This window comes from Stegodyphus dumicola, chromosome 3 (genome assembly GCF_044657685.1).
Source record: "Stegodyphus dumicola isolate Sdum_Otavi_A_Nest chromosome 3, ASM4465768v1".
In the NCBI taxonomy this organism is placed as follows: domain Eukaryota; kingdom Metazoa; phylum Arthropoda; class Arachnida; order Araneae; family Eresidae; genus Stegodyphus; species Stegodyphus dumicola.
The window spans coordinates 250718738-250732243 of NC_140770.1; the positions used below are offsets into that span (position 1 = coordinate 250718738).

Below are 13506 nucleotides of genomic sequence, written 5' to 3' on the forward strand. Positions count from 1 at the left end.
TTCTAAGCATACCTACAAAAAATTAGTGCAAGCAATAATAATGCCAAATGTGGTTTACGCACCTTGGTAAAATTATTCTGAAATTATGAACGATGACCTCTCCTCGCCCCTCCTGTACAATGAAAAAAAAAAAAGGAAAGGAAAATAGGTTGCTATAAATTAAGAAGTTCACGAAGTGAATTATTCTTGGTGAATGTTATTTAGAAAAAGGTCCGATGTTATGTCAAAATACGTATGTTAGAGCAATGCTATATATAAATCTAATTTATATCCTAAGTCAGGGATGGGCAAACGTTTTCGGTCACGGGCCAAAAGTCGAAAAAAAAAAAAGTTGGCGGGCCAAGATAAGTTTTTCTAAAATTTTAAAAACAGTATACAAGTATTGCAATTTAAATATGCTAATGAGATGAAAGAAATTCCAATTTCATTTTTGAAAGTTCCTTATATTGAGGTTCGATGTGAGATGTACTGATTCTAAGGAGCGAGGCTAAATGCTCATCTGCCAGTCTACTTTTGAAATAATTCTTTCTAAGGTTCATAGATGAAAACTCTCGTTCATATATATAAGATGAAGCAAACATAGCACTAATTTTCTGGGCATGAGATATTAAATTTGGGAACTTACTTGTAGGATAATGATTTGTAAAACTCTAACTTTGGCATATTTAGAAACAACTGCTTGAGATGATTGTTAGATTGCAACTGAATTAATTCAAGCTGCAAATCTGACCTCACTGATTCACAATTTACGTTGAGAGGCATGGTAAAAATATCCAATTCTGTTTGAATGGCACTGAAATCTTGAAATGTGAAATGACAGGAAATGTCATATTCTTTGAAGACTGCTACAGCTTCATTGCAGATGAGACACACAGGTTTATCTTTTACAACTGTAAAAAATATTTCCAGGTTCATTCATCATTAAAAGCATGGCACTCTGAATCAACTTTACGTTTTGTAGTAGCCATTTTGAGGTTGAAATATTTTACAATTAACCCAAACAAGCACTAGCTACTTGTACTTTTAATAATTTCACCACTATTCACAATGATGCTATATGGCCGCAATCTTTCCATGCACAATCAATACTATTAGAACCTGCACCAAAAGAAAAAGCCGCTGGCTGCAGCTTAAAATGCGCAGTCTGCCACATGTGAGGTCTCATTCACCTATACTGGATTCCCATATGTCTGCTCCCCGAGAAAGAAATAATGCTTTTTGGCTCCAATCTACAAGTAACAAAGAACTTCTGCCAAACACTTTACCGATTGAAAGCTGTCTATGCTTGCTATTTTCGTCGATTTATGTTTTGTAGAACAAAAATAGAGAAAGTAAAAAGATCATCAATCCATTGGAAAAAAAAAATATTTAAACAAAGTAGAAAAGGAGATAAATATATAATATATAAATATATATTTCTTTTAATTTGCCTCTCACCGGCAAATTAAAATTCTATCCGCGGGCCGGAGTTTGCCCATCTCTGTCCTAAGTCGTGCTTTTGAGACATGAAAAACGCAATTTGAATTTTGTCAGTCGGCCCAGTAGAACGGGAAATACGGAACTGTCCCTCCCCATTTTTTGCGCATTGTACATACCATTATCAAGTATGAAATATCATTCATCATTTTAAAAATTTTGTATTTACTATCTTATTTTATTGTTTAGGATGATTTGTTACACTCATTGTTGAACATTTTAAAATCCCCTAATTTTAAAGTTCGTATCAGTGCTGCTCAAGCTTTGACAGTTTTAGAGTCTCGAGAATTGTATGGATCTTTATTACCAAGTATATGGAAAAATATTCTCTTTGTTCTTTCTTCAGCAACTGAAGAAGTTAATTTTAAAGAAATTAAACATCAAGAAAATTTGAATGACCAAGTAAGTATGAAAAGTTAAGCTGAAAAAATTACTTAGATAATAACTAATAATGAAAAATTGGAATCTGATTAAAATTAGAATTTGACAGTGATAAAACAGCCTTTTCCATATTGTAATTATTTTTGTATTTTAATACATGCATATATATATAATTTTTTATACTTATTTTGTCCTAGTTACATCATTATTTCAATTGTAATAATATATATGTTTTCTTATAGTTGTGTTATAGTCTTTGCCAGTTGGCTTCTTTAATGACAATAGATGATTTGTTTGCTGTCTCTAATGACACAATAGAAGTTACTGAAAAGTTGCTTACTTCAATGTGGAAATTTGGATCACATGCAACTGAAGATAAAAGTAAATTTTTTTTAAAATATTTATATTTTTAAGGCATAACACAGGGACACACTATTAACATTTTAAAGACTACTGGAATGTCTTCTTTTAAAAGTTACTGGTTGACTAACCTTTTGCTACAGTGCATGTTAAAATCAACATATTTTATTGAGATGATGAAGCTTAAATACTGGAGTCATGCTAGTGTGTAACTTTATGACTAGTTTCAATGTATTTTCTAGTTGCTATACAAAAGTAGTGTGTAAAGTTGGAATATGAATGGCAATGGTATACTGCGAAAAAAAAAGGGAACAGTTCCTATATCTCCTGTTCTAATGGGCCGATTGACAAAATTCAAATTGCGTTTTTCACGTTTCGAAAGCGCGACTTAGGATATATTAGATTTATATATAGCATTGTTTCAGCATAGGTATTTTGACACAAAATCTGACTTTTTCTGAAATAGCATACCAATTTTTTCCATATTTCGATTCTAAGACTCAAATTATGCCTAGATATTAAATTTTGTAAAATTTACCAAGAAATTAAAAAACTTATCTTGGCACAATTTTTTCAGTTTGCACCAAGAATAATTCGCTTGCCGAACTTCTTAACATATGGAACCAATTTTCTTTTCCCTTCCATTATGCCGGAACGGGGGGGAAAAAAAGGCACCTTGTTCCTACCTTTTTGCATTGTGCATGACGGAAAAAAAGTCACTTCATGCCTACTTTCAAATAATTTTAGCAAAATATGTAAACCACATTTGATGTTTTATCGCTTTCAACAAATATGCCAAATTTCAAAATGCGGCAATATATAAATTCACGTATATCTTCGGAAATTTTGAATAAAAAACCAATTTTTTGCAGGTATGCTTAGAAATATGTCTACTTTAAGATGATGGTAAAAATTTTATAGATTATAATTCTAGATAGATTCTATTTTATAGATATAAATTTTTTTGAAAAATTTATAAAAATTATTTAAAAGTATAAAATTAAAAAATAAATCATAAAAAATGGATGAATTTTATTTGGATTGAACCTGAATTTCAAAATATGAAAGAAAGAATCAAATAAGTTTAATAGAAAAAGAGAGATTAATAAATATATACCAAACTCAATTAACATTAAGGAGCTAAAATTTTGAGAGCTAATTTTTGAAAAACTGCACGAGCGATTTTTACAAAACATGGTAGTTTGGCATAATTTGAGTTGTTGAATTGAAATATGGGGAAAAAATTGGTATGTTATTTCAGAAAAAGTCCGATTTTTTGTCAAAATACCTGTATTAGAACAATGCTATATATAAATCTAATACATATCCTAAGTCGCGCTTTTGAGACATGAAAAACGCAAGTTGAATTTCGTCAATCGGCCCAGTAGAACAAGAGATATAGAACTGTCCCCCCTTTTTTTTGCGCAGTGTACAGCTGTATGAAGACATCACATTATAGTATTCACAGCCATTACATAACATACACATTTTTGGGTCGCCATGTTGTTGGGCTGAGTTTGAATTTCGATAGAAGGCTTGGATGTTTGTAAATGTATTATAGTAGCTTTGCAGCATGGGGATACTTAAAATACATAGCAAGCCAGAAGTCCTCTTAAGTAGTTTGGTGATAGAGAAATAGGTGTAAAAGACCCTTGACTTGTCTGCTACGAAATTCTTCAAAATTGAGATGGAAGTGGGTATAATATCACCTATAACCCAGGGCCATTCCAACAATAAATGCAATATTGTGCTCCTAGCCATGATAAAATTTGTGGATGTTTTGATGTTTCTATCAGACAATTAAGATAAATCACAACAATATTCAGGCTATTATAGTCCTCAGTCATACTGTCAGATCAAATATTGTTTTTGTTGGTCTTTAATCTTGGACTGTGAATATAAAATGTGCATTTTTTTGTGAAGAACCCACTGTCATTGCATTTCCATTATTTGGTAGATCTGCCGATTTGGCTGGCCTATTTATCCAGTTAAATTATTTACAGAATTAGCTCTATGTAAACAGGTGCTTTTATTTATGAAAATGAACTGAGAATCAACTGCATTCTTGAAAATGTGAACACAAGGCTGCAAGATCAGCTGCCTTTTGAATCGTGTTCACATTTGTGTACAAGACCTTTAGCATAGTGCAGAGAACGTTAGTGAATTTCAATCAAACATTAGTGATTGTTTGCATTAGTGCCCTTGTCAAATAGGCATATTTGTTGATGATGTAATGATTTGGGACTATCATTCATATCTAAATAAATTGGAAAATTCTCTCAGTACTACCTTGAAGACAATCCAGCATTTTGCAGAGAAGCATAAATTGATTTTTAATACTACTAAAACTCAAAGCTGCCTCTTCTCTTCTAACAGACATTTTTTTTCAATTATCAGCCAATGATTTATCTAAAGGGACAACTGCTTGAATTTACCAAGATCCCTACTTACTGGGCTTTACTCTGGATATTGAAATCAACAGTAGTGAGAATATTAGTAGACTTGCTGAAAAATGTAGAAAGAGGCTACAGCTCTTAAAATACATATTTGGCAGTGATTGGGAAATGGATGCTAAAACTCTCAGAATTACCTACACTGCCCTCATTTGACCAGTCCTTGAGTATGGCTACCAGATTTATCAGATTACTGCACCTAGTAATTTGAAAAAATTAATGCAAATTGAATTAAGTGCAGCCAGAATTATCACTTGTCTCAAAAACTGTTGTTCCAATGATATTGTCCTTTTTGAGGCTGATCTTCAGCCATTATCCTTGAGAAGAAAAGCAAACTTCGCAAAGTACATTGCCAATTAATGACGAGTTGAAAATAAATTTTACCAAACACCATGAACATCCAGAGTTGCTGCCTCAGCTGGCTCTTGAGTTTATTAATATCCCTTCTCATGTTCTGGTCATCTACACTGATGGAAACAAATCTAACTCTAGATGAATGGGTAATGCTATTTTTATGAAAACAAATAAAGGGGAGTCTAGATATTGTCTTAGAAACTCAGACCACAGATTCCTTCCCATGTGAATTTAATTTCTGATCTGCTTGCTAGAGAGACTAGTGAACTCCTCACTACCCCTTCCTCCAAATTACGAGCTTTTGAGGTCCACTCCCTGTTTTTGACCAATGTTAATAACATTTGAAGATCCCACATGGTACACTGCAAAGCTCTGAGCCTATTGTCACTGCTCAGACATCACATTTCTCTCTCATACCATTGAATGTATTAGTGCCTCTGTGCAGCAACTGTTGGATGAGGAAGAGTTTGTTGATGATGCATTGATATGATCTTTTTGACTTGGTTTAAGGGGCTAAACCAAGGGGATGAGCAGCAACAACAACAGTATTTTCATAGTTGAGTCCTGATTCAGCCTATCATTTCTTGTCATACATGTATGTAGAGAGAATCAGGGACTAGCTATCCATCCTCTTAACATCAGAGAAAGGAACTACCATAGTAGTGGAGGTTTCACGGTCTGTCTAGGAATGATGTTGGATTGGTATACAGCCTTCATGCTCTTTGGAAAGGATCTGCGACTGCTGCAAGAAATAGAGAAGAGATCTTAGAACTTGCTTTCTCAGGGTTGTAGTTGGCCCCGAGTTCATTTTTATGTAGGACTACATGCATACATATAAGGCGAATCCAATGGGTAATTTTCTGGGCATGATTAACTGAATGGGCAGGATATTAACCAGAAGGATAGGCCAGCCAGATCTCTAAATCCAAACATATCTTATGTTTTTAATAAGAAAACTACAAGTTGACTTCTCTCTCCCAGAATACTGCAGGATGTAAAACAAATGTTGCTATGGGACACATAAACTGCCTCATTTCAGCAGGAAACAATGCTCTATAAAAATAAATTAGATATGAATCTGCTCATAAAAAATATAATTAATTCAGTATTCTGTTGTGATTTTACAAAATTTCAAAATACTGATTTTAAGCTCTGAGATGGTTGATTGTCATAAAAATATAAAATGATAAGGAAACAAACACATGCAGAATCTTGAATGTATGCTTTTAGTTGTGTAAATTTCATTTGCTTAATTTATTAGTTATGTTTATTAACATATTCATTTTCAGCGAGTATTTATTCATAATTTAGAATGTAAGAATATGTAATGTTTATGTAAGACGATATCTGCTTTTTGTTCATACAAAATAACTTCAAAAGGCTAAATGGAAAGAAATTTAAAGCTAAAATTGTAGTTATATAAATATACATACATACACATATATCGCCTAGAATTTAAGGAAATTGTATAAATCATCTTATTGTAAAAAGATATTCTATACAGCATCTTTTAGTTTGTACAAATAGTATGTATTTCATGTTGACAAACTACATTTTGATTACAAATCAAATGTATAGTAGAGATGCGGTACATTGAAGAAATGATCAGAACGATAATATATTAGCAGCAGCTACATTTACCTAACTGAATCGAGAATACCAAATCGAGTACCAAAAATGTACCAAATCGAGAATTGTTAACTAATGCAGTTATATCAGTATGAAAGGCTTGCTTTTATGGTATAATTTGATGACTTAACTTCAAAGAGTAGACTACAAAGTTTAGTGAAAGGCTGAAGAAGCAAATCAGATAAAACAGTGAAATTACTTGTATTGATATGAATGTTATAAATTCATTACATCAATATGTAAATAATATACAAAGGTTGCAAACGATTGGGGAGAACTCTTTATTATTATTATTATTATTATTTGTCCGCTGGCCCAAGAGAGGGCACTACCAGCTTTCTCCCTCTTCTCCACTAGGGGAAAATTCAGACTGGTTACTCTGTTACTGGCTGCCATCGGTGTAGCACGTGCTCACCTCTCTTCCGCTTCACTTTCATGATTTTTCACCTACCATCATTTTTCTGCAGCAATCCTAAAATGGTGTCCATAGACGAAAGCCATAAATGGTGACCCGTCAAGTTAGTGAACACGTGCCTCCTGGAACCTGCTTGCATCGTCAATTTCTGTGCTCATAAAGTGCTGTGAAGTGAATGCTATAGATGAAAGCCATACGATTCTGCTGATTTAGAAAATAAACAACGTGAAGTATTAAATGCTAAAAATGCATAAGCATATTTTTTAGTACAGCGATTTTTGTTACTTTTCAAAAATGCTGCCAAATTTTATGAGAGAGTTTGCTTCTGGTGATCAAAACCTTCACATTTCATATTCTTTTCTGGATTGCCTTATGAGGATTTAACAGTTATTTTTTTCATGTAAAAACAGCTTTTTCTGAGATAAATTTTAAGATCAAGGCTGAGAAACCTTTCTTGCAAGCTATAAAGATAATAGAATTTATTGTAAAAACTCCACTACTAATTTTTTCCATCTCATTAAATATATGTAGCAGGGTTGGCCAAACTTCATGTCAGTTAGAGCCGCATGTTTGTGTTTAGGAATGTTCGAGAGCCGCATCTAGAATTTCTAAAATCCACAAATTCATATTTACATCATTATAGAACTAGTGGAGGAGGTTTTAAATAGAAAGAAACCCCTGATAACTTTGTAAAAAGTCTAAACTAATTAATTACTTCCTTTTAGACACTAAATAGTTTTAGTTCAAGACATTTCATACATATATTTTATATGCATGAGCCGCACATATTGTCTGCGAGAGCCATATCGGGCTCGCAAGCTGCACTTTGGCCACCCCTGATATATAGCATTCTACGATTTTTGATTATATGAAAAGATTTTTCATCAAAGGTAGGGCATTTTAATGTGCACATTTAAAATGATTGCCTCCATAATTAAGATACAATAACACGCCGAACGAATATTAATTTAGAAGTCAAACAACAAAAATCAGCGTTATATTTTAAAATTTTCACAGGACTAGTTTCGATGTTTTTACCGAACCATCATCCTCATCTGCAAAAATGCAAATGAATGAGATAAGATATAATTGATTAGATAAGATAAGAAAGCCTGGACAGGAGATAAGCTACTGGTGCCATCTGTCGCTGAAACCAGAACTAAAACATAATTTCTTTAAAGGCTGAAGACTAAAATGGATTGGAATTAGGGTCGTTAATTAGAACAGAAAGATATTTTGAATGTGGAAATGCTTCTAGAAAATCCAGTTCACCAATGGAAGATGTTTTTTGAATAATTTTGGCAGCAGAAAAATTGAAAGTGTGATTTTTGGACCAACAATGTTGGGCAACAAAAGACTTCTGTGTTTCCTTTTTTCTAACATATGCCTCATGTTTCTTAATGCAAAATTTTAAGGTTCTCTTAGTTTGGCCAATGTAAATTAAACCACACTGGCAAGGAATCCTGTAAATACCTCAAGAATTCATATCCGGAATTTGGTCCTTGAGTATGGAACTCGGGAATTTTATTGATGGGAGAATAAACGAGCCAAAATTAAATTTCTACAAAAGACGTGCAACTTTACAGCTAATTGATGGAAAGAAGGGAATGACAACAGAATTTTTATAATCTCCTAAAACAAGAGTGTGCCTTTTGGTGTGTTGAGATGAAAATTTTTTAACTGCTTGATTAATAATGTTGGGTAAAAAGCCCCTGTCAGTAGCTATTGCTTTTAAATAATTTAGTTCTTCATCAAGGGATAGTTTGGAGGAGCAAACTTGAAAAGCACGGAAAACATAGGAATAAAATGAAGCTAACTTTTGTTTAGTCAGATGACATGATTTGAAGTGTGGTGGAAGGCAAACCGATGAAGGTTTACGGTAAACCATAGTACTGAAGTTGGAAGTGTTACGTGCAGTGCTTAAATTCCGCCAGAGCCCGACTCTTCTCAATTTTTAAGATAAAATACTATTCTAGCCGAAGCCTTGAATAAGATGAACTCTGGTACTTCTTTTTATAAAACTGAACCACAATTTAAAGGGAAAAAATTTAGAATTCCTAACATTTTAGTTTAACAATAAGCAGACTTTGCAATACTCTATTTCCCTAGAAATACGAACTCATCAGAACATGAGACGTTCAAGTAAAGTCTCCTCACTCACATGCAGAAACCTTTCCCTTTAAGAAGGGCAATAAATTTGGGGGAGTTTGTTTAGGAACACGTAAATTTCTCGCAAATGCCGTCATATCTAGTGTATTGTTATCGATGCTTACAGTTAGTTATCCTCGCAGGAAGGAAAATTTGTGTTCTTAAATGTGCATTAATTGACAGCGAGTACAATAAAAGTGAAATACTGAGATAAACTGCTCAAATACGTCCTATACATCGTCTTCCCACAGTATCCACTAATGGGAGGGGGAAAGCATAACAAGCAACTTGACATTCATCCTTAGGAGTCACATTTAGGACTCATTTTACCTCTGACACACATCTGCTTGATGGCTATAATTATATCAGCAGAGAGCCGTGGTCAAACAGAACATTCTCTCTCACCAAGATTCCCCTCATTTTTGGTTTCCACCCACTCATACCCTCATTCTGTTTCACCCTGGAATTTTCATCAGCTATAAGAATATTTATTTTTTGTGAGGATAAAAGAACTTCCTCCCCCTATGATCAGAGCTTGGGCCGGAGCCCACCGGATCTCAGCTTCAGTGCTTCTTAGTTTTTGTAATAAATCATAATTCTAGTCAGAATGCCCCTGAATAAGAAGGCTTCTTTAATGTAATTGAATAACAATTTCAGTAGAAATTTTATCTCGAAAATTTTATTTTAACAATAAAATTATATTAAAAATCACTTATTAAATTTCAATTTCTTTCTTTACATTTAATTTAATTTTACTTATTTAATTAATTCAATCTTTAATTATTTCAATAAATAATAATTAATTATCTAATAATTACCAATTAAATTATAAGTAATTATATAATAATCATTGATTAAATAACAATTTATATACATTAATTAAATAGCTATTAATTAATCTGATAATAATTAACTATTTAATTTTAAAATTAATGAGTTCAATAGTAATTTTATTTATTTACTCTTGTTCCTCTTTGCTGATGGTCTTCCATGGGGTTCCGGCACTTCTAATCTTAGAAATTAAGCCCTGGTTACGTGTGATGAGAATGTCGAGAAACGGAAGAGAATTTGCAGGTCTCAAGTTCAAAAGTAAACTGAATAGCAGGATCAATGGAATTCATTGTTGAAAGAACTTTATTTAAATCATCTTTATTACCTTCAAACAGGGTAAAAGTATGGTCTACGTAGCAGAACCATACCAGGAAGTTTAATGTTTCAAACAAGTTTGATTCATAATAATGCACATAGATATCAGCCAGGATGGGACTGAGGGGGTTTCCCATGGTTAATCCCTCAGTTTGCTTGTAATATTTATTTTGGAAAACAAAATTTGTTTGTTTCAAACACAGTTGAGTGAGAGAAATAAGCTCTTCAATTTCGATGCAAGAGAAATTAAATTCGCAAAGTCTGGTTTCTAGACATTTTAATGCACCCTCCACTGGACCATTAGTGAATAATGATTTTACATCATAAGAAACCATGAGTAAATTTCTAAGAGAAATATTTTAAACCTTTTTTACAAACTTTATGGTGTAAATGTTATTGTCTAATAGAGTTGGAAATCTAGAAACTAAATATTTAGCTAACGGATATGAGGCAGTACCTAAATTTATACAAAAGGGCGGAAAGGAATATCATTTTTATGAATTTTGGGAAGAGCATATAATCTGGCACAATTCACAACAGATAGGATAAGCAAATGTTTTAAGTTGCTTGAAAGGATTTGTGAAGATTTGATCGCAGTTTTTACTTTTTGACAGGTCCAAAGGCAAAGGATCTTTAGGGATCGGATTATATGGTCCATCGTTTAAGAGTTTAGTGGCACCATCGATGTAAGTGTTTTTATCCGTGACGACTATCTGGCCACCTTTGTCGTCCTTTGAAATGATAATGCAGTACAAAGTCTGTAATCCGGACGTCCATTATCTGGAATGATCTATAATCTGGATCTCAAAGCCACAAACTTTTTTTTCCTGTATGCTTTACGCATGTGCATTTAATGTTACGCGTGCGCATTTAATGTTTATGCATGCACGTTTAGCACAAAAAACAAAGCAACTTAAACAACTTACATTGAAAGAAATGTTTAATAAAGTAAACAAATAAGTATTAAGCTTTTTTTTTTGTAAATTTTGATCCTTTATACAAATAATTAATCCTTTATTTGTATGCAATTAAAATTTCATAATTTAACTTTATACGAATAGAGAATATTTTTTAAATTCAAATGTGTTTTATATATCGTAGCCTTAAAATTATGACATTGATCTTAATAACAGTGTGACACTTTGAATTTTATTTTAAATTGCTGATAAATTACTTTCTTACTTAAATTGCTTGAAATTTTTTGCTGATAAATTACACCTTAAAATTGTACAATTATATATGAGAGGTAGAATTGAATTTAAATGCCAATAAAATATTTAAAGAAGCTCTTTTAACCATGAAATTTAAGTATTTCTGGAAAATAAAATATATATCAATCATTTGTATAAAATGTTGTTAGTTGACGCAGTGTTCTGTTGCGATTATACAAAATTTCAGAATGCTCTTTTTAAGCTCTGGGATTATTGATTTGTAGAAGAAAATATAAAATGGTAAATGAACAGATACATGCAAAATCTTATATGTTTTTAGTCATTTGTTTAATTTATTAGTCATATTTATAAATAGTAAATTATAATTAGTAAATTTCATTTGTTTAATTTATTAGTCATATTTATAAATGTATTCAGTTTCAGCCAGTATTTATTTATACTGAAAATATATATATATATATATATATATATATATATATAAACTTTGCGTCAAAGATTTGATGTTTTAGCGTGCATTCTTAAAAACGATTGCTCCACTATATTGTTCACTCACTGATTTTTCATAATGAGCTTTTAATTTCTAAGGATATAAAATAATTCTGGAAGAATATACAGTTTTGTATATTGTTATGATGAATTATGACATGAATCTTGATAAATATGGCATTTAACTTGAGTTAATTTTTTTTTTTTTTTTTAGTTTAATTTTGCCGAGTCCAAAGAATTGTGTAGATTTCATTGGCAGATGGTTTAGTATAAAGTGAGGGAAAGGATTCGTAACCGTTATTAGTTGCAATAGATAAATGTTTGGCTGCATCACCAGCAGTCGCACTTCCATACACTTCAGATAACAGCACTGCTCTAGTTCTTAAGAATTATCAGATATTAACCTAGATTAGTGATAGTGAACCTATGACACATAAACCCATTTTGGGTGACAAGCATAATGTATTTTCAGAGTCGTCGACAGAGACAAAAAGTTGCAAAAACAAAAATATTTGTCTCTTGCATCATCATTGTGCTGCACTTATTTCAGGTGCATTTGACCGCATTCTTAAAAAATGAATGACATAGATAACAGATGGCCGATTCTCTGTGTGACACAGCAACAGAGTTAAGCTAAGGTTTTTCAAAATTTTGACATGTTGAGCTCAAAAGGTTCGCCATCATAGGCTTAGATAATAAGTTAAATTGTCTGACCTAGAGTTGTAGCTTCAATAAGAATTAATTATTGTAGCCAAGTGAATTCATACATTCTAGCTGGTCTCTGAAAAATCAAAGAGACATATATTTTGATATTGTATTATTTTAAAGTGAGGAGGTAGAATAAAGTCAAGCTAGTTTTACTTGCTTGTTCATGTTTTCACAGCTAGGGTTAACTACAGGCGATAACTAGCATTATAGTTTCAGGAAGACTGATGGCTGAAAGCTTGGCTTTTAAATAGTTAATTACAGATAGTCATACATACAAAACATATAAAACTGAAGCAGTCTGGCTTGACTTTTGGAGAAACAAGTTTAGAAGTGTTTTCCTGTACATCAACATCATACAATAAACTCACTATTCAGTGAGAGGTTGCTAATTCTCCCACCATCAATACTAGTTTACATGTTAATAATTTTGCAACTTCAGAGTTTTCTTTATACTACTTTATTTAAAGAAAGTATTCTTCAAAATGTTTAATTCCTAGACAAGAAACTCGATATTTCAAGGTGTAAGAGAATTCATGGTGACAACTTTAATTATGAAAGAAGCAATGATTTTCATATGTAACTTTTGATGGAATGTGAAATGTTGACACAGAAATACAAAAACTATGAAGAATATGGAAAACAGATTTAAATCTGATTTAATCATTAATATTCACAAGAATTATATTTAGAATTGATATTTACAAAATTGTTCAAATGGATGTTTAGCAACTGCAATACCTACATCACAGTGATAACAGATCTCCTTTACAAGATGCAA

General features: G+C 32.2%; 1 protein-coding gene across 3 annotated transcripts in view; it reads left to right on the plus strand.

The window, feature by feature from the left end:
- The window catches only part of LOC118194171 (HEAT repeat-containing protein 6), a 138995-nt gene that overhangs the window by 124577 nt on the left and 912 nt on the right, over nucleotides 1–13506 (plus strand). For 2 of the 3 annotated variants that reach the window (XM_085814039.1, XM_085814038.1), the window contains exons 22-23: nucleotides 1666–1878; nucleotides 2100–2238. In XM_085814039.1, coding sequence (XP_085670165.1) covers nucleotides 1666–1878; nucleotides 2100–2238 — 352 coding nt within the window. The remainder of the gene's footprint in view (nucleotides 1–1665; nucleotides 1879–2099; nucleotides 2239–13506) is intronic. The other variant, XM_085814040.1, reaches the window with a different exon arrangement.